Below are 23,904 nucleotides of genomic sequence, written 5' to 3'. Positions count from 1 at the left end.
TAAAAACAGGAGCGAACCAGAGATTCAACATGAGCGTCCAAAGTCAGGGCTGAGTCACAAGTTACACCAAGGTTCCTGATAGAAGGTTTGGCAAAAGTAGCAAGTGGACCCACATTTTCCATAACACTAGGTACAAATTTTTTAGAAGCACAAACAAGGACTACTGTCATGGCCTGGGTCTGATGACCCAGAGCTCATGTATTTCTTGTATGTTTTTCTGTATGTTGTGTTTTTGGTGGTTTTCTCTCCCTTTTTGTCCTCCTTCTCCCTGTGTGCTCCCGGATGTTTTGGGGTCGCTGAGGGGACTGCGACCCGGAAGTGTTCCCGCACTGGAGGCTGCCGCACCTGCCGCTCATTAACCTTCACCACCTGCAGCTGAGCCTCATGAGGAGCGTCCTATTTAAGAAGATGGCGGAGCTCCAGTCAGTGCGGGATTATACTAAGTCAAACCCAGTGTTGGGTAAGTTACTTTAAATTAGTAACTTAGTTACATTACTAGTTACTTCTCTAAAAAAGTAACTCAGTTACTTCAAGTTACTCGTTACTTTCAGAGTAACTAGTTACTAGGGAAAGTAACTTTGGTTTTACTCAGAATTCTCTTGTTAATGTGTTGCTTTCGTAACTGGATACCCAGCAAGTTTGCCAGTCTTCTAGCTTGCTTACTTGCCCCAAGTGCACTGTGCCACCTACCAATAGAAAGGAAAAAATAATGTGCATATTTCCATGAGAGAAATCCCACGCCTGGACCGTCGTTGACCACCGCCATGATTCTAGCCTGCTTTTTACATCCAACACAAAAACTGCAGTCGTGGTGCTTTTGATTGTACTCAGAACTTGGAAATTCTGCCTTCTGAATAGGAAGATGTAGGTAACACCAGACTGCAGATGAGCTGCATACAGAGCTGGACTGGGACAAAACAATCGTCCCGGGCATTTTGACTAGAGACCGGCCCACCATTATAGGAAAAATCATAAAGCCTTTGAATGAAAATAAACACTGTTGTGACAGTGATGTACACTGTTCTGATGGTACATATGTATCAATCTATCAATTGTTTGTTGTAAGACTCAGATAATTATTTTTTTTTTTAAAAGCGAGACATTTTAAATGAGAATAAGAAAGAAAAGTATTTCTTTGTCCCCCCCTTTCCCTGTTAATGCCCTACCTGGCCCCCTGGCATCACTTTGCTAGACCCGCCCCTGCACAGTTACCAGCTGTCAGCTACATAGAAAAGGATCCTGGTGTTATTTGTCTCTCAGAAACAGTTCATAACTTCCCTTCAACTCATTCATGTCACCTAAAAGGTAAACCTGTTTCTCCATCAGCTGTTCAGCTCTGATGATTCAGTAAGGACATCTCCTGGTTTCATCTGCATGTTTCCCTCTCACCAGATAACCAAACCGATATCATGACCAGCAGCTTTACAGCTGTGGCTCCAGCAAACATCAGCTGATACTAGAAATTAATATTAAATAAATTCTAACAACAGCTGATCAAGCTTAAACGTGCTGCTGTTGTTTAACGCACATCCGCTGGTTTCCTCTTTCTGGCGCAAAGTGGGCGATAAATAAACAAGAGAGAAAAGCCGATCAGCTGATCATTGATCAGTTTCGTGATTGAAGTAGAAACGGGAGAGAATGAGAGAAGAAGAGGCAGCTGTGCAGCTTCAGCTTTGTGTCTTTTTCATTGTAGCTGAAGTCCGGGACAAACTGTGTTCCTTTTCACCTCAGTACGAAACGCGTAATATTTTCTCTGAATACCAGACGATTCTGTTTTTTAGGGGACGGTTGGAAACTCTAATAATTAACCGTATGAACAAAATAAAGTTCAACATCAGTAACATAGCACCCACCCAGCTGTATAGAAACTCCGTCATGCTAGCTAGCACGCAGTACGAAAAAAAAGTCAGCATACCGAAAATAAACTCCACCTAAACTTGGTTTATATCTGACCCAGATAGACTGCAGGTCATAACTTCTTACCTGAAGTTCAGTTCACCTGACACGCGGACGGCGGCCGCTTGGGTCTCTCCTCTTGCCTCCCTTTTCCTTCATCCACCTGCTGGCCTCCACCACTTGCTAATGTTATTGAATCTGTGGAAGCTCCGCGATATCCACCACACGGCAACGAGTAACGAGCCTATCTAAATCCCAGTAACGAGTAACGCGTTCCTGGTTTTGGCATAATAACTAGTTACCGTGCTCGTTACCACAATAATAACGTAGTTACTGTAACGCGTTACTTAATAACGCGTTAGTCCCAACACTGGTCAAACCTGTAAATTACCTCCGTTGATGAGTGTTTTTGTGAACGACATCGCTACTGAAGGCTGCCTGCTGAGCTGTGTGTGTTTTTGTGTCACCAGGAGTCGGGAGCCAGGAGCGTCGTCACGAGGGGAAATCACGGAGCGGAATCGGGTTTTGGAGTTGTCACTTTTTCACTGTGATGGACACGTGCGCTGTGTGGGATTCATAGAGGAATCGCCACAGGAGCCACAGTGCTGGATTTGTGTATAGTTGTTGTTTTTGTCCACTCACCATAAATAAATCCACTGTCCTTCACTAAAAGAGTCTCGCGTTTGGGCCCTACTTTCCTCAACTCCATGGTCCACCTTCGCTGACCTTGACAACTTCAGTCTTCTCCTCATTTAGTTGAAGAAAGTTTTCAGCCATCCAACCTCTAATGGAGTCTTCACTCACAGATATTGAGTGAAGAAGAAACACCCAGTGCATCATGGGAATCCCCCAGCAGCCTACACCTATTGCAGCATAACTAAGGGAGGATTCAGGGTCACCTGGTCCAGCCCTAACTATATGCTTTAGCAAAAAGGAAAGTTTTAAGCCTAATCTTGAAAGTAGAGATAGTGTCTGTCTCCTGAATCCAAACTGGAAGCTGGTTCCACAGAAGAGGGGCCTGAAAACTGAAGGCTCTGCCTCCCATTCTACTTTTAAATACTCTAGGAACAACAAGTAGGCCTGCAGTGTGAGAGCGAAGTGCTCTAATAGGGTGATATGGTACTACAGTACCATATCAGTATAATATCAGTGCATTTGTGTTACTATTAACTGACTAGTTTTATTAGTTAGCTGTCTCTTGTTCGTGTACGTGTGTGCTTAAAAATTGGTGAAAACTTCTAAAATAACAGCATATGGGCTCAAACACAAATTGTTACATTAAAAGAAAATAACCTAACTTTAAATATTTGTTTTTTAAAAAAGAGGCACAGTGTTGATCTGATACTCCCCAGCTTCTACACTGTCTCTTTGCTTGTATGATTGACTTACACAAGCTGTATGTTGACATTTTGTAGGCCTCTGCATTGCCTAAGACAAATGCAGTGCAGAGAGCATATGGGGACCGTACTTCACTGTTGAGCCAGGATTTCATTGAGATTTGTCTTATGGTATTTTGTGGGAATAATGTTGCCAGTGCATGTGTTGATATAGCCACTATTGCTGTTTTATACGTCTAAATCCACAGAAGCAGCATTTTTAAACACCTCCCAGTTTGTATCTCAAAGTATCCTGAAGCACCAGTTCAATTCTCTCATTCCACACTTGTGTGGAACCAGTGTAGGTGTGTTTTGTGGACTGTGAAAAGGTATTCGATTACATCCTTCAGGGGGCTGATCCTATTGCCCTTTGCTACAAACTCTCTTAATAACTACATGTTATGGATAGAATTTCTAGGTGTAGCCAAGTGGTGGATGGTTTCCACTTTGGTGACCTCAGGATCTTGTCTCTGCCTTGTTACATATGATGTAGTAGGGTGGTGACCTCCAGCTCACATTCAGGTGGTTCACAGCAAAGTGTGATACAATGGGACTGAAAATGAGCACCTTCAAGTCTGAGGCCAAGGTTCAACTCCAGGTTAGGGACGAGCTGCTGATACAAGTGAAGTTTATGCAACAAGTGTCTCGTTCACGAGTGAGGGCAGAGTGGAGCGTGGACTTGATATAGTGTACTAACCCACACACTGCTGGTATGTCAGCACTGCTGCACCTGCATGTTGTGGAGAAAGAGAGTTGAGTAAAAGTGAAGCTGTTGATTTATTTTGTTGATCTTTTGTGGCGAGGTGGACAGTTGGGGTCGCATTTATGATTCAAATGAGACCTAGGGGAATTTCACCCCTAGGAAATATAAAGAGACTGTTTTCAAACTAACCAAAAACTTACACAGGTTTGAAAATACACGACTGAGTCAGACTGGTTCCAGTATTAAAATAGCTTTATTAAACACATTTGTTAAAAGGCAACCCCCCCCCAGAAAATACAAGCAAATGCAGCCCAGAGCACAATAAAACTTGACTATCCTGTAACTGTTGTAGCGCCTGATCAAAACCACCTGGTTACCTCCCAACAAATAAGAGCATTGGCGCCTGATACCGCACTCACAAAAGACAAAGGAGCAATGAACGGGGAAATGAAACCCGTGTGACCTTATACCAACAACCGGCTCCTTTCAGTCTGGAGGAGCAGCAGCTCTCCTCTGAGCTGCTCTCCGATGGATGAACTCCTCACTCTATCCAGCCACCCTCTGCAGAAACCTCATTTCCATCGATTCTATCCACATTCTCTTTCATTCCAAAATATTCATCATGACATTAATACAGAAGATTTTATAGGATCAGGTGAAATTATAATATCTTGATATTCAAAAAAATTGTGATGCTTGTTTTTAAACAAGCTGCATATGAGAAGCAGGTGTGCTGAAACATGGTGTGAAACTGTTACAACTAACCCGAATGCAGATCTGATGTTTCACAGAAAGCACTAATGTAAAGTTTTGATAGAAAATATTCAATATAAAATGTCATATTTAGATGGTTTTGTTTGTTTTTGTTTAACATACATCAGTGTGCAACAGACGGTAAATAAGAGGAGGCTCACGGATGCAATTACGAGCATACGTGAGACTTGTGGTCCTCCTCTCTCCTCCATTATTGGAAACTCCTGAAACTGCGGTGACATCTGGGGAGGAAAGACAATTCATAAAAAACCGCTCATAATGAAAAATGTGTGAATGATTGACACTTAATTTCAAAATAAATTCATTCATTTAATGGTTTTTCTTGATTTTTACTACTTTCTACATTGTAGATACAAACTAAAGACATCAAATATATGAAGCAAGATTTATGGAATCATGTAGCAAAGAAACAGTTGATAAATAACTAAATATGTTTTATATTTTAGATTCCACCCTTTGCTTTGTTGACAGCGCTGCAAACCCTCGGCCTTCTCTCAGTGAGCTTCATGATGTCGTCACCTGAAATGTTTTCACCTCACAGGTGTGCCTGTCAGGGTCAGGTTGGTACACAGCTGACAGCTCTGTTTGACAACTGTTAGATTATTCCAAGAACCAGTCAGCTGAGTAAAGAGAAACCACAGTCCAACATTACTTTAAGGTCAGTCAGTCTGGGAAATTGCTAAAACTTTGAATATTTCCCCAAGTGCAGTCGCAAAAACCATCAAATGCTACGATCAAACTGGCTCACATGAGGACCGCCCCGGGAAAGAAAATCCTAGAGTCACATCTGCTGCTGAGGATACAGAGCTCCAGTAGCAGACACATCTCTACATCAACTGTTCAGAGGAGACTGTGTGAATCAGGTCTTTATGGTCAAACAGCTGCTGAGAAACCACGACTAAGGAAAAGCAACAAGCAGAAGAGATTACTTTGGGCCAAGAAACACAAGGAGTGGACATTACATCATCTGTGCTTTGGTCTGATGAGTCCAAATTTGAGATCTCTGTTTCCACCGGCTGTGTCTTTGTGCGATGCAGAAAAGGTGAACGATGGTCTCTACATGTATGCTTCCCACCGTGAAGCATGAAGGAGGAGGTGTGATGGTGTGGGGGGGCTTTGCTGGGGACATTTTTGGGTATTTATTCCAAAGTGAAGGCACACTGAACCAGCATGGCTACCACAGCATCCTGCAGCGACATGCCATCAAGTCATTTATTTTCCAACAGCACAATGACCCCAAACACACCTTCAGGCTGTGTGAGGGCTGTTTGACCAAGAAGGAGAGTGATGGAGGGCTGACCTGATGGCCTGGCCTCCACAGTCACCTGACCTAAACCCAATGGAGATGGTTTGGGATGAGATGGAGCGCAGAGTGAAGGCAAAAGGACCAACAAGTGCTCAGCATCTCTGGGAACTCCTTCAAGACTGTTGGAAACTATTTCAGGAGACAACCTCATGAAGCTCATGGAGAGAAGGCCAAGAGTGAGCAAAGCAGTAATCGAAGCAGAGGGTGGATATTTCACACTTTTTTGTTCAGTGCATATTTAATATGTGTTCATTCATAGTTTTGATGCCTTCAATCTAAATAGTCATGAAAAAAAAGAAAAACCATTAAAAGAGAAGGTTTGTCCAAACTTTTGGCTGGTAGTGTGTGTCATCCTCACGGTGCTCGCTGTGAGAACACAGCCAGCAGTGATATGATGAAACACCAACACGGTGCTCAGCAGGTGTACCTTGGCAGCGTAGCTCCACATATCGATGTGATCCTGAAGTTTCTTCTTGCATTCAGGCTGCAGATGAATACGTCTGTCCTGTAGCGCCTCCATCAGGCACGACATCTCTGAGGCAGGACAGACACAGGTGTGTGATCATAAGTCAATTTGAAGCTGTTTAGGATCACACGAGTTTAAGTTTTAAAGTGTGGGTCAACAAGAGAGGTGCCTCTGAGCCAAATCCTTTAAAATATATACATTAAATTGAATATTTCTTCTAATGGATGAAAATCTCTCTTCTCTTTTCTTCTCTTCTCTACTTTCTTGACTTTTCCAGTGCCTTTAATACCATCCGGCCCTGTCTGCTGCAGGAGAAACTGAACAGGATGCAGGTGGACCCCTGCCTGGTCGCTTGGATCTCCGACTACCTCACTGACAGACCACAGTACGTCAGGCTGAAGGACATCACGTCTGACACTGTGGTCAGCAGCACAGGAGCACCACAGGGAACTGTGCTGTCCCCTCTTCTCTTCACCCTGTACACCTCTGACTTCTGCTACAACTCTGAATTATGCCATATTCATAAGTTTGCAGACGACACAGCCATCATGGGGTGTATCTGGGATAATCAGGAAGAGGAGTACAGGAGTCTGGTGAGGAACTTTGTCACATGGAGTCACACAAACCACCTGCAACTCAACACCTCAAAGACCAAGGAACTGGTTGTGGACTTCGGGAGGTCCAGAGCAGGTTCAATGCCAGTTCAGATAGAGGGAGAGGAGGTGGAGGTAGTCACCAAGTACAAATACCTCGGGCTGTGGGTGGACAACAAACTGCACTGGTCATGCAACACAGAGCACCTGTATAAAAAAGCCCAAAGCCGACTGTACTTCCTCAGGAGGCTGAGGTCTTTCAACATCTGCAGGAAGCTCCTGAGGATGTTTTACCAGTCGGTGGTTGCTGGAGTACTTTTCTATGCTGTGGTGTGCTGGGGGAGCAGCACAGCAAAGAAGGACTCATCCAGGCTGGAAAAACTGATCAGGAAGGCTGGCTCTGTGGTCGGCATGAAACTGGACACTCTGGTGACAGTGGCAGAGAAAAGGACACTAAAGAAATTGCTGGACATTATGGACAATGCTGGGCATCCTCTGCACACGGCCATAAACAACCAGAGGAGTCTGTTCAGTGACAGGTTGCTTCTCCCAAAAACAAGAACCAACAGACGTAAAAACTCCTTCCTATTTATTCTATTTATCCCTTTTGTATACTCTTCATTTATATATGTCTCTGTATTTATATATATATATATATATATATATATATATATATATGTGTATATATGGTATATTTCTGCTCACATTCTGTAACTTCTGTTGGTGCTGTGCTATTGGAAACCGAATTTCCCGGAGGAACCCACCCGAGGGATTAATAAAGTTTTATCTAATCTAATCCAATCCAATCTCTCTAAAAAGCTAAAAAATGCTTCTCGACCTGTGATAGGCTCCAACACACCCTGTGACCCCAACGACAAGACAATGGATGGATATTGATCAGACAGTTAAAAACAACAAGAACAAAACCAACACTTTTTAAATGCACTTTCTCTTTAGAGCTCAAAAATGAATGAATTGAGGGATAAACTTCAAAATAAATCTTAACAAAAAAGCGAATTAAAAATGATCTTCACAGAATGTGAACTTTGTGTGTGAGTGACGTGGTTTCTGAGTGAGTGTGACTCACGCCGTCCTAGGCCGGGTGGCATGGCAGCACAGTGGTGTTTGATGTCCAGAGCGCAGGCCGTGTGAAGGACGGGGTCGACAAAGACGTCCGCCTTACTCACCTTCAGCATGTTGAACACCTCCTGCAGGGGACGATTAAAGCACGTGTTCGTGTACACTACCCATTAAGACTTTGTATATACATGCCCGCCAAGCAGCCTCAGGTAGTTCTCTAAAACATTTTAAATTATAAAGCTGGGTTTTACTACACCCTGAGAGGTCAGTGAAGGCAGCAGTGAGCTCATTTACCATCTTACAGCCTTCCAGTTTGATCTTCAGGATATTGATCTTCAGACACTCTGTTACCTGTCCCGACTGCTCCTGAGCTGCTGCCTCTTCTGGACACAGCCTGCTGATCTACACACACACACAGGTGATATCTCTGGTATCTGAGGCACACAGTTGATGTAAAGGTAGGTTGGCTATGAATGGGGAAGAGCTAAAACATATTTTTGAACTGTGGTTCATGCAAAGCTGCTCTAGTAGAGCAGAAGTAGAACCCCCCACGCACGGGGCGATCCGCGATAACTCACTAAGGGAGATTTACTGTGTTAATGTGGTTATGGCGTTAATGTCATTTTAACGAGATTAACGCTGTCAGCACTTGTAAAAACCCAAAGTCATGGCAAGGGAAATGTTTTATATTTGAAACAATCCAAATATCTGCAGACACACTGTGTGTGTGTGTGTGTGTGAGAGAGACCTCTTCTGAGCAGTGGATCTGCAGTTGTGGGTCCAGTCTGTAGTCCAGCGCTGATTCCTGCAGAATGACTCGAATCTGATCCTCACAGTCAGGAGACAAATGCTGCGACACACAGACACACATACACACACACGCACACACACACACACAAACATTTTCATGGCCATCACTTTCCAGCCTTCACAGCGTCATGTTTAAGGCCTTTACACTCTGAGCACGTTGGGAAAAAACACACAAATTCCACATTGTTTTTGAACTTGTGTAACATCTGTACACACAAATGTGTACACATGAGTTTTTGTCCACGTCAACAATGAAGTGGCCATGAAGCGATGACGCTGATGTTTCCACACAGAGATTCTGGGTTCATCCAGTTCTCAAGGTCAAGGTCAAATGTATCTATATCGCGCATTTCCAGACAGACGATGCTGCGCAAAGTGCTTAACAATATAAAACAGTGATAGGACAATAAAAGAATTAAAACAATAACTAAGACTATTAAATAAGACCAAAACGCTTGGGTCATAGTGTGTTAAAAGCCAGGGCATAAAAATGTGTCTTTAGTAGTGATTTAAATTGTGCAGATCTAATATTTAGGGGAAGACTATTCCAGAGTCTGGGACCTGCCACAGAGAAGGCTCTTTTGCCACGGGATTTGAGATCAGTCCGTGGGATGGACAGCATTAATTTTGAGCTAGACCTCATGGCTTTTCCTGGAGCATAAACAGAGAAGAGCTCAGACAGGTAAGAAGAGGCTTGGGCGTTAAGCGGCTTAAAAACCAAAAGTAAAAGTTTAAATTGGATCCTGTAGGAGACAGGAAGCCAGTGTAAAACTGGGGTTATATGCTCTCTCCGTTTGGTACCAGTTAGCAGGCGAGCAGCTGCATTTTGGACCATCTGAAGACGATGAATGGAGGCCTGGTCGAGACCAAAATACAGTGAATTGCAGTAGTCCAATCTGCAAGTAAGGAAAAGGTGAATAACACATTCAAAGACATTAGCTGGGAGGAATGGCTTTACCTTGGCTACCGTTCTTACCTGAAAGAAGCAGGATTGGACAACTGCACTCACCTGCTTATTCAATTTAAAGGAACCATCAAGATAGACACCGAGGTTTTTACATGTGTTTTGCAGTAGCAGGAAAGGGGGCCCAGAGTGCTGGTGACGTGATTATTGACAAAGATGCCAAAAATGACAACTTCAGTTATATTATATTATATTATATTATATTATATTATATTATATTATATTTTCATTTAGCTTTAGAAAATTTAAAGACATCCACTGTTTGATGTTGTCAAGGCAGCGTAATAAGAGCTGGGGATGGTCTGACCCTGCTTTTAAAGGCAGATAAATCTGCAAATCATCAGCAAAGCACTGGAATGAAATGTTGTAGCACGAGAAGATGAAACCCAATGGCAACTAGTACAGTGCGAACAGGGCAGGACCCAAAATAGAGCCTTGAGGTACACCGTATTTAAGAGGGGCTATTTTGGAGCTATGGGGGCCCATATTGACATAAAAAGACCTTCCTGACAAGTAGGACCGAAACCACTGGAGGGCAGATCCTTTTAGGCCAGCATGAAATTCTAGCAGTGATAACAGGATGTCATGGTCAACCGTGTCAAAAGCTGCTGACAGGTCCAACAGTAAAAGGGCAGCAGGGCTGCCAGATTCAGAGTTAAAAGAATATCATTAAAAATCCTTAAACGTGCCATCTCAGTGCTATGTAGTGATTTAAAACCAGATTGAAATTTTTCAGAGATCTTGTTAAAATCAAAGTGGGCCTGCAACTGTAAGTACACCACTTTCAGGAGAAGGCAGCAGGATTAATCCAGGAGTTGAAGCTATATCACAACCAGAGGGTGGAAGTAACAAAGTATGAATACAGACGTGGACAAAATTGTTGGTACCCTTCGGTCAATGAAAGAAAAACTCACAATGGTCACAGAAATAACTTTAATCTGACAAAAGTAATAATAAATAAAAATTCTATAAATCTTAACCAATGAAAGTCAGACATTGCTTTTTAACCATGCTTCAACTGAATTATTTAAAAAATAAATGCATGAAACAGGCCTGGACAAAAATGATGGTACCCCTAGAAAAGAATGAAAATAATGTGACCAATTTTTATTTATTATTACTTTTGTCAGATTAAAGTTAATTCTGTGACCATTGTGAGTTTTTCTTTCATTGACAGAAGGGTACCAACAATTTTGTCTATGTCTGTATTTTTCACTTTTACTGCTTACATTTTCAAAACAGGCTTGTTAGTTTTGGTTTTACACATTTGAGGGGAGTTATTATTTTACATCAAAGATCAAACTGGTTTGAGTCTAAACATGAACACATCAAAGGCGATCCCACAATAGAAATTAATTCAATAGAATAGCCTTTAATTGTCGATGGCCTCCGGGGAGGGGCAGTGATTTTTTTGGGCAGTGTTAATGACCCTCTGTGCAGCCTTCCTGCTCTCAGGCGTGGCCCCTGAGTACCAAACACCAGGCAGGAGGACAGCTCGCTCTCCACTGAGGAGAATTCATTTCAGAGAGCCGACCGACCCGAGGCAGCAGCAGGCTCTGTGTCTGAGGCACAGACTTTGACTATTTCCATGTCATTGTATATTCAGTGCTGCTGTGCGTTTTTGAGCTATGAGCGCAACTGTCGCCAAATGCAGTGGTCTGATTGGCCAGATCTGTTTATTCACATGTCGATGTCAAGCTTGATCTGAAAAAATTAATACTTATAATTAGTCCTTAAAAACTACATGGTCGGTGTAATCAGTTCATTTTAATTAATATTTTTATAAAATATTCGCATGTCTCGTATTTTCCATGTGTGTGAAGACGTTCAGGCTGGCTCTCTTTAAGCCTTTTTAAAGACTGATTTCATGTTTGTCCTGTGATTACCTGCCCTGGTCTGTCAGTATCACCTCTGCTTGCTTTTGGTCTTGGTTTCTGGCTTGGCTTTGATTAGCTTGGACCTTGAAGAAAGGGGGTTAAAGACTCTGGCCTAGATTTCAGTTCTTCTATTTTAACAGCAGCACAGGATAAAGACCTGGACATGAGGCAGCAGTCTGGAAACCAACACGTCAGCTGTGACTCTCACCTGGTCGGCGTATTTAAGTTTGAGGCATGAGATGACCTGACCCTCCAGCTCGACATCAACGGCTGCCTGATTCAGGATGGACTGGCAGAACTTTGGGATGTCAGCTCTGCAGGCTCTCCTCAGCACCGGGTTCAACCTGTAGTCTGGAATCATACTTGTGGTTAATGCAGACAACTGGACTGTTTTCATTTATCTTCCTTTGTTCTTCTGCCTGTGGCCCAAAATCTCTCTGTTCCATTAAACATTTTTTTATGATGACCGCTCTGTTCGCAGCAGATGGCCCCGCCCCTCCCTGAGCCTGGTTCTGCCGGAGGTTTCTTCCTGTTAAAAGGGAGTTTTTCCTTCCCACTGTCACCAAAGTGCTCGATCATAGGGGGTCATATGATTGTTGGGGTTTTCTCTGAATTAGGGTGGAGCTTTTACCTTATAATATAAAGTTGTTGTGATTTGGCGCTGTATAAATAAAGTTGAATTGAATTAAACTGAATTGATATAATGCAGGTATTTTTGTACTGTATGCGAGTGAAGGTGAACTCCCAGCGAGACTGAGAGCAGAAATGCAGAAACTAGCGAGACCGTAAATAACAACAGTTCTCGCTATCAGCGGGTACTCAAAGCCACACTATCAATTAAGAACCGCTAGAAGTTTGAACATTTGACACTTCATCCTTGTACAGGTTCAGCTCTGCTCCCGGTTTTCTCCATGTGTGGATAATGGCTCTCACTGTGGTTCGCTGGAGTCTTAGAAATGTCTCTGTGACCTTTCAGACTGATGATGTCACTGACTTTGTATCTCAGCTAGTTCTTCAGATCATGGCGTGATCATGATGTGCTGCTGCTTTCAGCCTGTTTCACTTCCTGCTTCTATTTAAGTGATTTCTGGATTCAGCAGGGCTGGCCTGGGTGTGGCAGTGAAACTGAACTCTATCATCATTTAAAAACAGCATGTTGTATTTACTCTGTTATATGTTAACATCTGAGATTTGTGTGCGTGCGTGCGTGCGTGTGTGTGTGCGCGTGTGTGTGCATACACCTGTGTTCTGGGTGAGCTGTCTGTTGATGATCATCCGTTTGCATTTGGGATCCATCCACTCACTGTTCTTGTTCTGCTTCAGACACTGAAGAATGTTGCTGCCGTCCGTCTCTTGACAGAAACGCTGAACACATGAAACCGACTGTTACAGTCTGCAGATGGGGTTTCTTTGATTGTGTTTTCCCAACAGAATCAATAAAATATCTACTTTAAGCATCTTCTTTAATTATTATTTTTATTTGTTTCAGCTGCAAAACCAAGGTCACTTTTTAATCTGACGGCAGAAAAACACCTCCAAACGTTTCCTGGAAAACGTGCCTGCCGGTGTTTGCTTCGTGCTGTTGAACTGAAGAAAAGGGCTTGATTTACACAAACTGTACGACTGCCAATAAAAATGCCTTTTTGTCTACAAATTCAAACCAGAAACATGATCATGTGACACTTGTCTTACTCATGGACTGTATGTGTCTATTTGGGAATCGTTGAGCTGAGTCATCTCGGTGTTTTGAACATGGATGTTATGAGAGAGGGTTGCATCCGTCTACTTTTAAGATTAGGCTTAAACTTTTTGTTGTAGAATATCACCTGGACCAGGTGACCCTGAATCCTCCCTTAGTTATGCTGCATGAGGTCTAAGCTCCTGGGGGATTCCCATGATGCACTGGGTGTTTCTTCTTCCCCCACTGTGTGTTTTTACACTTCTCTGTATTTAATCAGTAGTTATTATTCATCTCTGGCTTCATGGCCCCGCCCCTCCCTGAGCCTGGTTCTGCCGGAGGTTTCTTCCTGTTAAAAGGGAGTTTTTCCTTCCCACTGTCTCCAAAGTGCTCGATCATAGGGGGTCATATGATTGTTGGGGTTTTCTCTGTATTATTGTAGGTCTTTGCCTTATAATATAAAGCACCTTGAGGAAACTGTTGTTGTGATTTGGCGCTGTATAAATAAAATTGAATTGAATTAAACTAAATAAATAAAACTGTATTGAAACTGTGGGATGCTGGAAGCTCATCGACTAACAATGTGTATGTGTACATATCCAAGTTTATCCTCCTCTGCCACTAAAAATCTCCTGATATTAATTACAAATTTCAATGACTGACTGAGAGCTCAAACAAAGCAAGGACATTTTCTCAGAAGCCATTAGAAGGAAGGCAGATTTAAGATCCTTCAGCATTGTGGTTTAACTGGCCTACCCAGATCATGTTCTTGCAGACTCTCATCAGCGTGTAGTCCAGTTCAGGTACGATCATCTCAGCCTCTTGCAGCCTGAACACCTTCTGGTGACATCGCCAAGCCAGGAGACGCTTGTTCTCCTTTAGACACTCGATGACCTGCAGAGACAGGACAGAGCTGATGGTTTAGCTGTAAAGACTCAGAGAAGACAGAAGTACAACACTGACACATGCTTACTTGTTACTGCAGCACTCTTTCTTTCTGCTATGTTTTAACGATTTAATAGTTTTAATCTCTAACAAAGTTAACTAAAACTACAGCTGTGGACACAAAGGGTTTTTACCACACTTTGCCAGCTCAGTTTTATTAAGATTATATTTTGCATGTCTTAAGGATGATTTTCTGAGTTTCTTGACCATCCAAAATGTTAGTCTGATGACCTTACAGCCACTTGGTTGTCACTTTTGCCTCGTAGCATGGAGCTCCATTGTGCAGGAAAATGTACACATTATCAACAAAAAAGTTCTGGATCAGTGGAAGAAGCTGGTCCTTAAAATGTTTTAATTTGCTCAGTCCTTAAAAAGCAGCACCCCACAAACTGTGATCAGCTTGGAATTCTGATAAGGCGAAAAAGGATCATCATCGATCGGGATTTGGTCCTGAGGCTGAGATCCAGCGAAGCTATAACGAAGAAGAGTCAGCGATGTAAATGCTGACTCTCTCGCTCTCTCTCTCTCTCTCTCTCCATATATATATATACAGTGGCTGCAAAAGTATTCGGCCCCCTTGAACTTTTCCACATTTTGTCACATTACAGCCACAAACATGAATCAATGTTATTGGAATTCCAGGTGAAAGACCAATACAAAGTGGTGTACACGTGAGAAGTGGAACGAAAATCATACATGATACCAAACATTTTTTACAAATAAATAACTGCAAAGTGGGGTGTGCGTAATTATTCAGCCCCCTTTGGTCTGAGTGCAGTCAGTTGCCCATAGACATTGCCTGATGAGTGCTAATGACTAAACAGAGTGCACCTGTGTGTAATCTAATGTCAGTACAAATACAGCTGCTCTGTGACGGCCTCAGAGGTTGTCTAAGAGAATATTGGCAGCAACAACACCATGAAGTCCAAAGAACACACCAGACAGGTCAGGGATAAAGTTATTGAGAAATTTAAAGCAGGCTTAGGCTACAAAAGATTTCCCAAGCCTTGAACATCCCACGGAGCACTGTTCAAGCCATCATTCAGAAATGGAAGGAGTATGGCACAACTGTAAACCTACCAAGACAAGGCCGTCCACCTAAACTCACAGGCCGAACAAGGAGAGCGCTGATCAGAAATGCAGCCAAGAGGCCCATGGTGACTCTGGACGAGCTGCAGAGATCTACAGCTCAGGTGGGGAATCTGTCCATAGCACAACTATTAGTCGTGCACTGCACAAAGTTGGCCTTTATGGAAGAGTGGCAAGAAGAAAGCCATTGTTAACAGGAAACCATAAGAAGTCCTGTTTGCAGTTTGCCACAAACCATGTGGGGGACACAGCAAACATGTGGAAGAAGGTGCTCTGGTCAGATGAGACCTAAATGGAACTTTTTGGCCAAAATGCAAAACGCTATGTGTGGAAAACTAACACTGCACATCACTCTGAACACACCATCCCCACTGTCAAATATGGTGGTGGCAGCATCATGCTCTGGGGGTGCTTCTCTTCAGCAGGGACAGGGAAGCTGGTCAGAGTTGATGGGAAGATGGATGGAGCCAAATACAGGGCAATCTTGGAAGAAAACCTCTGGGAGTCTGCAAAAGACTTGAGACTGGGGCGGAGGTTCACCTTCCAGCAGGACAACGACCCTGAACATAAAGCCAGGGCAACAATGGAATGGTTTAAAACAAAACATATCCATGTGTTAGAATGGCCCAGTCAAAGTCCAGATCTAAATCCAATCCAGAATCTGTGGCAAGATCTGAAAACTGCTGTTCACAAACGCTGTCCATCTAATCTGACTGAGGTGGAGCTGTTTTGCAAAGAAGAATGGGCAAGGATTTCAGTCTGTAGATGTGCAAAGCTGGTAGAGACAGACCCTAAAAGACTGGCAGCTGTAATTGCAGCAAAAGGTGGTTCTACAAAGTATTGACTCAGGGGCTGAATAATTACGCACACCCACTTTGCAGTTATTTATTTGTAAAAATGTTTGGAATCATGTATGATTTTCGTTCCACTTCTCACGTGTACACCACTTTGTGTTGGTCTTTCACCTGGAATTCCAATAACATTGATTCATGTTTGTGGCTGTAATGTGACAAAATGTGGGAAAGTTCAAGGGGGCCGAATACTTTTGCAAGCCACTGTACATATATATCTATAAGGATAAAAACATGCATTTGCAGCTGCTGACCTGTGCGTTTCCGAAGGCCACGTTCTGACACAGCCTGTAGATGTCCTGCCTACAGAAGTCGTGCAGCTCGGGCTGCAGACGGATGTCCTCTGACTGCAGACGGTCGGGATGGATTCGGATTGATAGAAAACAGACAAATGAAACATTTTAAGACAAAAACCATAGAAACACTTCATCCATACAGTTTTAGGAGAATCAGTTGGGTTGTAGGTGTTGGCATCCAAAGTAGGGGTGGGTACCGGTATCCGATGCCATTATGGCACTGGTTCTGACATAAACGGTAATAACCAGACCGAAAAGCAGCGCACATTTCGGTGCTTTATTTTTTCCTGAGATGTCATAAACTTTGGATTCCGCCGTTCTTCTCTGCGAGAGTAGCTTCATGTTGTTCGTGTGTAATTAACGTTGAGTAGGCTAACCACGTTATTAAATTAATGCACGTAAGGTGAACTAGCAAACACTGTCGTAGTTACATGCGGCTGTCTTCTTGTTTGATGGCAGATGCTCCCTTCACCCTGGCCAAAAAGGCTAAAATGACCAAAGAAAAAGTGGAAAACAGTTAAACATGAGAGGTTTTTGGACAAAGTTTGTGTTTTTTCCATTGTTTAAGCACTGCTTCCAGCCAAGCGTGAGACCATATATGCCCTATAGCTGCAGAAAAGGCTAACATTGTTGTCTTTTTTTTGGAGAAAGTTTGTGTTCTCCATTCTGTAAGCACCGGTTCGAGCACCGGTTTGAGCACCGTTTAAGCACCGGCACCGTTTCAAAAGTACCGGTTTGGCACTGGTATCGGATAAAACCTAAACGATACCCATCCCTAATCCAAAGTGCACTTCTATTTACTGGCAGTCGTCGCTGCACGGTGCACCGGTGCGTGTGTGTAGAAAGACGATTACCACATACAGAGCCCCTGCAGTAGTAGGACGACCACACATCATGCACAATAGGAGGCCTTCCTTGAAAAACATGTCTGGATGGAGCAGATGTTGCTCTAAAACCTGTTTAAACCTTTCAGCACTGCTGGAGCCTTTTGTTGACCAGAGGCATGTTGCTGCCATCAAATACACACGTTTGATATTTCTCTTTGTTCTGTTGTGAATAAAATATAGGTTTATGACACTTGCAACTCACTGCATTTGTTCGGCCAGTAAGGAGCGAGAAGTCGTGTTTTCTCTCAGGAGAGTGAGCTGTCTGGTTAGAGCGTGAAGGGTATAAGAGCTAGCAGCAAACGTAGAGGACTGTTCGTCAGTCCTTCTCAGTGGCGATCCGGTGTGCACAGAGACATCGGGCCCCATTGTAATGTTACAGTAGATTAATTTAAATCAGGTAAGAAGAGCTTTGAGATGTCAGCACAACCAGAAAAGTGGCACGCAAATCACGGCTCGCTGCACTTCCCCGTCGGACTGTGACCAAGCATCAGTAAACGTACCATCGCCACCTCCTCCACCCTCAGCTGTTGCCGACATCTGGGGGACACTTGCCGCTCCACTGCGTACCACATCATGGCGTTCCTTACAGCAGTGCCGAGGCAGATCATGACATCCACCCTGACAGGAAGACACGATGAAGACACAAGGTCACGCTCAGCAGGTCAGATTCAGCAACGTTTAGCTTTAAAACAAACTGCTGTGGGTTTAAACCTCCATCGGGGAATCCAGATGGCTGAGCTGATCAGAGTCGTCGCTCCAATTTAAAAATATTCAGCAGAGTTGAACAAAGTCAGCTGTTTGACTGTCTAACAGCCCATAAGCTCTTCCAGCCTTTATTTTATCGTGGCCCTCCTTCATTTCCATTCATGTCACAACTGCATGAAGCTTTTGTTACGGAACAAAGTTTTTACGTTTTTTTCTTTCTGAGGAATTTGAGGACATCACAGCAGCTTCTACACACACGGCACTTTCTGTTGTTGTTCAGCAACAACCACATATAGATATTGTTTTGGGCGGGGTCATAAATCTGACCAATCAGCATGACACAGAATAAATTCTTGAAATACTTGGATGTGCGATCTCTGACAGCAGAAACCACTGCAGGGACGACGGTTGCAGCTTTTCATACATACGAGCTACATAATGTTCTTTAAAACAAGTGAATGGATTCAATATTAAAGCTTCACTGCTGGCAAAGATACATTTTCATCCAGCTTCATAGTGATACTCTCCAGATATGACACCATCGACCAACTCCAAGTTTACTTTTTTTTTTTTAGAAAAAGCAAATTTTTGCTCATTTTACAAACAAAATTTATTATTTTCCAATTAAAAAAAATTCCCAACATGAATTTTTAAATATACTCATATTTATGTACCGTGCCGTACCTGCGGATCAGCTCAGGTAAAACTAACTGAAATGCAAATCAGCTGGTGATTCCAACACAACACAGTCACGTGTTGTATATGCTGATGCTTTAATCGTTTCCAGCATCATTGTGCGTTTGTCGGTCTTACTTCTTCCTCATGTTGGGACACAGTCTGAGGACGTCCTCCTCGCAGGCCGTCTTGAACTTGTAGGAGAAGCTGAAATCTCCCATTTGAATCTGTGGACGGGGAGAAAGGCACACGGAGCTGATGGTTAATAATGGGTTCAGGAGATGGTTTGTGGCAGCACGTTTTCTGCTCACCAGCTGGAAGCGAGTCACGCCCACGGCACACTTCTCACTTGTCACCCTGTGGTGTTTGTTCTGAACCAAACACTCCATCAGGTCACCGGCGTCGATCGGGTTTTCAGCCACCTCCTGTCAGACGCAGGGAGAGAGCAGTGAGTGGATTTTTCACGTTTTGCCTCACTGTTTGAGTGTGCTCCTGTGTCTGTGTTCTTCCAGTTCCCAGAGGTGTAGTGGTCTGTGGGTTTGTGGGTGTTTTGTGTATATTACCCTGTATTTAATCTCTGAGTTTGGGTGTTTTTCTTTGTCTCCTTACATTTTGGTTCTGATTTGTAAATTTAGAAGTTTGAATTTATGGGTCTTAAAACACTCTGTGCAGGCACCGCCTCCCCCCGGGGGCCACGTCACAACCAGACCCAGGTCACTCTTTGACAGGCTCCGGGAACCCAGCAAACACGGATTGAGAAACGGTCTTCCTCTTTTGGAGCAAGCGTTGGGCTTCAATTGACAGCTGTAGTTTTCGCAGTCTTTGCCTGTGGGTTCTTGTCTCTGTCATCATCTTTTAATCTCCCAGCTTTCTTACGGCAGAGTGACAGGCTGCCTAATTTGATTCAACTGAGGCAAAGTTTCCGTCTCGAACTGGATTTACAGACATTTCATGTATTAGTGGGTACTTACATGGCATTGGGCCTGAATGACGGCATCACAAGCTCTCATCAGCAGTGCGTTTCTCCTAATATCCTGCAGACAGAACAGAGCGACACAAAACAAACTCACACGACAGCCTGATTTTATTCACGCAGGCGATCGAGAGAAAGCTCATCATTTTATTTTTCACTCACTGCAGACTATTGTTGTTAACGTGGACATAACTGCTCTTCCTCATTTTCAGTGTATCTTGTTAGAAAGGTTTGTACTAAGCATGGTCAAACTTCAACCTATGAGATCAGAGTATGTACAGTAAAAAGCCAGGCTGCAGATGCTCTAAACACTTTCATACTCTCAGCTCTGCATGATGTCAGAGGAAATTCCTAATATGGTCATCTCGGGAGACAGACACTATCTCTACTTTCAAGATTAGGCTTCAAACTTTCCTTTTTGCTAAAGCATATAGTTAGGGCTGGACCAGGTGACCCTGAATCCTCCCTTAGTTATGCTGCAATAGACGTAGGCTGCCGGGGATTCCCATGATGCATTGAGTTTTTCCTTTCCAGTCACCTTTCTCACTCACTATGTGTTAACAGACCTCTCTGCATTGAATCATATCTGTTATTAATCTCTGGCTCTCTTCCACAGCATGTCTTTATCCTGTTTTCCTTCTCTCACCCCAACCAATCAGAGCAGATGGCCCCGCCCCTCCCTGAGCCTGGTTCTGCCGGAGGTTTCTTCCTGTTAAAGGGAGTTTTCCTTCCCACTGTCGCCAAAGTGCTTGCTCATAGGGGTCATATGATTGTTGGGTTTTTCTCTGTATTTATTATTGTGCGATCTACTGTACAATATAAAGCGCCTTGAGGCGACTTCTGTTGTGATTTGGCGCTATATAAATAAAACTGAATTGAATTGAATTGAATAGAAGCACCTGCTGAACTTTGAGGTGCAGGCAGTCAGAAGTACGGTGTTTTAGACAAAACAAAGCACAAACAGAACAAAACGAGCACTGCGTGAGGTTTGAGCTTATGAATTGATGACTTTTCCTTGGTATCAAGCTGTTGTACGAGTAAGCAGCACGTCTTTACGGGTGGGTTGCTGTGACAAATAATCCAACAGTTGCTTTGACAAATCTTAGATTACGCCATATCATCAGCATTTTTGTGTGGTTAAACCTTTAATGTGGATAGAGACAACAGGCCAATCAGATCTGGTGACCACCTGCGACTGCAGCTCGGTCAGGTTTCCCACCACGTCCCTGCAGTCGGGGGTCAAGTCCACCAGACGGTCCTGCAGGCACTCCAGGTCCCACCCGGACGCCACTTCCTCGCTGCACCCCTTCTCCAGGTCAGTCATGCAGCACCTCTGCAGCTCAGGCTCCAGTTTCACATTCAGTGCCTCCTGCTGGAAAAGCCTCTGCACCTCCACCCTTCCGTCCTGGAAGAGCTACAGAAAGATTTCCACAGAGCCAATGTTTGAAATAAGTGCTACAAAGTGCTTCACAGTAAAACTTATTTCTTCCAACTATTTCAGTTGCTTTTGAAGGCAACATTACTGAAATGAGGTTTGCAAATGTGAAAAGAGTTGACTACAAGTATATATATATACACAAGTCGGGGCGATCGTGGCTCAAGAGTTGGGAGTTCGCCTTGTAATCGAAAGGTTGCCGGTTCGAGCCCCGGCTTGGACAGTCTCGGTCGTTGTGTCCTTGGGCAAGACACTTCACCCGTTGCCTACTGGTGGTGGTCAGAGGGCCCGGTGGCGCCAGTGTCCGGGAGCCTCGCCTCTGTCAGTGCGCCCCAGGGTGGCTGTGGCTACAACGTAGCTTGCCATCACCAGTGTGTGAATGGGTGAATGACTGGATATGTAGAGCGCTTTGGGGTCCTTAGGGACCATAGAAGCGCTATATAAATACAGGCCATTTACCATTTTACAAGTAGCATATTCCATTAATATCAATTACGTTGTACGCATGACATTGTGGCTGAGAGCTGAGCACGAAGACCCAGGACCATGACACAGGTAGAGTTCAAAGGGAAGCCGTAAAAGCATATTGAGATCACATGCCCTACCTCTGGATGTTCACTGAGATACTTCAGCACCTTCAGCCGAGTCGGGTCCTCACGCGTCTCTTCTTCCAGCTTCCAGGCCAAAGAGTCGCTCCGACCCGGAGAGGAAGCGACACTCTGAGAGCGACCCGCAGCTCCTTCTGGGCTGGCACCGGCAGTAACACTCTGTTCCCGGGCCAATGGCAAAAACAGGAGCAGAAGAAAACCCTGACAAACCCACATCTTCATGAAGCGGTTTTATCTTTGTAAACGCAGAGATTACTCTCCTGGCGCCACACCGGACCTAGCCTGCTGCGGACCCTGCCCCCGCTTTGCTGCGCTCTGTGTTTGGGGCTTTGGAGTTGACGTCACGCCGCAATGCATTGTGGGAGCGCGGCACCATTTTCGGGGTCTACGAATCAAAACGAACGATAAGATGCTTAAAAGCAGCTCAAAAGAGAATGGACGGTATAGAGACACTAATGACCTGCAGAATCTCCTTATCATATTAAGTGATTTATAATTGTCACTTTATGCTTTCTCCATCTCTAAAGTGATGACATCCTTGCATTACATACTTTAGGTTCATTTTCTGCAGGCAGGTTTCTGACAGAGAACAGGCAGATTTACCCTATAACATGCAGCGTTCTATAGATGGACACATAAAGAAATGAAAAATTACATGTATGTGCTAACTTTCTAAACACTGTCACATTTATGATAAAGTAGATAAAACACATTTATGTCGGCCTTGGCTCATAGTTCTTGTCTTTAAATGAACTTTGTCTGTGTGTGTTTCAGGTGCTGCACTCTCAAAGACTGAATGAACCAGCATTGCAGCCATGGGTCACTGTGAGCATCACAGGGAAGGTTGAAGCTGCCCACTGCACCTGTATGGCCGGAGTCGTGGAGACCTGCAGCCATGTCGCTGCTCTTCTGTTTAATGTAGAAGCAACAGTGCGGATCTGTGGCACAAGGCCTGTTACAGATGAACCTGCATACTGGGTTTTGCCTGGTAATATGACCAAGATACAGTCAGAGGTTGGCCATAAGATAGACTTCTCCTCTTCAGCTGCCCAAAAAAAGGCTCTTGATCAAAACATAAACAGACCATCCGTATTGAAAGGTAAAAGGAGCCGTCCTCAAAAAAGAAAAATCCCACCTGCTACTGTGGAGGAGTTGTCACTGCTATAATGCCATAATGTTTTATATAGGGGTCTAGATTTATGCCTGTAGTGCACTGCCAGGTAAATAATTTGCATTTACTGAATATGTACTGACTGAGTCCCACTGTTCAAAAATTCAATAAAGAAACAAACTAATTTTTGCCTTTTTTTTTTAATTAAAACCACTTTATAGAACATCACATCAGTTACAGTGTAGAATCCATGTCATTTATAGTTTATAAAAACAAAATGTTTACACAAAATCATGACAGTGTTTACATGATATCACCCACTACTAATATTATTTACTGTACCTTTTGAAAAAAAAAAATACCACTATTTATACAGCAAAAGACTTAAGAATATTTAACAGGAGCAAGTTTCATTTTCCCTGGTTTTACTATAACACTGTTCAACAAACGCAGCAAACCTTCACCATCTTATCCTGAAGGGTCACCTCTTCAGCCTCACATGGAAGAAGTAATCTGATTGGCATGGTGGTATGTTTGAAGCAGGTCCCTTATGTAGCGCTGGAACCCAGTCACGATGTGTTTCATCCATTTCATAGGCTGGTTTGCTGCAATAATGCCAAATAATTAGAAACTCTATAAATAGAAGGTAGTTCTGCAGAATCACTCAGTAGGATATTTGTTCTAATTTGCTATGACCTCAGAGCGCATCGAAAATAAAACTAATAGGCTATAAAGAGTGATATGAACATATTAGAACTTACGGAATGAAACTGTCTGGAGCACCAACAGATATTTGGAGATGGAAG

At 43.5% G+C, this 23,904-nt stretch overlaps 1 protein-coding gene across 1 annotated transcript; it reads right to left on the bottom strand.

Moving 5' to 3' along the window:
- Window positions 1–4,209: 4,209 nt before the first annotated feature.
- On the bottom strand, window positions 4,210–22,311 carry LOC116334531 (Golgi apparatus protein 1-like). The gene is made up of 15 exons (XM_031757962.2): window positions 21,985–22,311; window positions 21,134–21,358; window positions 19,943–20,005; window positions 19,283–19,396; window positions 19,110–19,198; window positions 18,092–18,209; window positions 16,663–16,755; window positions 14,280–14,417; window positions 13,087–13,210; window positions 12,054–12,196; window positions 8,943–9,044; window positions 8,489–8,596; window positions 8,202–8,322; window positions 6,483–6,589; window positions 4,210–4,970 (listed from the first exon to the last, which is right to left on the bottom strand). The coding sequence occupies exons 1-15, from the start codon at window positions 22,207–22,209 to the stop codon at window positions 4,800–4,802; spliced, it is 1,941 nt and encodes a 646-aa protein (XP_031613822.1). The 5' UTR covers window positions 22,210–22,311; the 3' UTR covers window positions 4,210–4,799.
- Between the last annotated feature and the right edge of the window lie 1,593 nt (window positions 22,312–23,904).

This window comes from Oreochromis aureus, linkage group 7, assembly GCF_013358895.1.
Source record: "Oreochromis aureus strain Israel breed Guangdong linkage group 7, ZZ_aureus, whole genome shotgun sequence".
Lineage (NCBI taxonomy): Eukaryota > Metazoa > Chordata > Actinopteri > Cichliformes > Cichlidae > Oreochromis > Oreochromis aureus.
This window is presented reverse-complemented; position numbering and strand designations above follow the sequence as displayed.

Bases quoted from the DNA above. Each gene is read 5' to 3' on its own strand.
- LOC116334531 (XM_031757962.2), bottom strand. From the start codon at position 22,209: ATGAAGATGTGGGTTTGTCAGGGTTTTCTTCTGCTCCTGTTTTTGCCA. The intron at 13,211-14,279 runs GTAGGCCAGTTA...TCATGTGTTCAG, and splicing joins TCTGCAAGAACATGATCTGG to CGTTTCTGTCAAGAGACGGA. The intron at 6,590-8,201 runs GTGAGTCACACT...GTCCTGCCTCAG, and splicing joins GCCACCCGGCCTAGGACGGC to AGATGTCGTGCCTGATGGAG.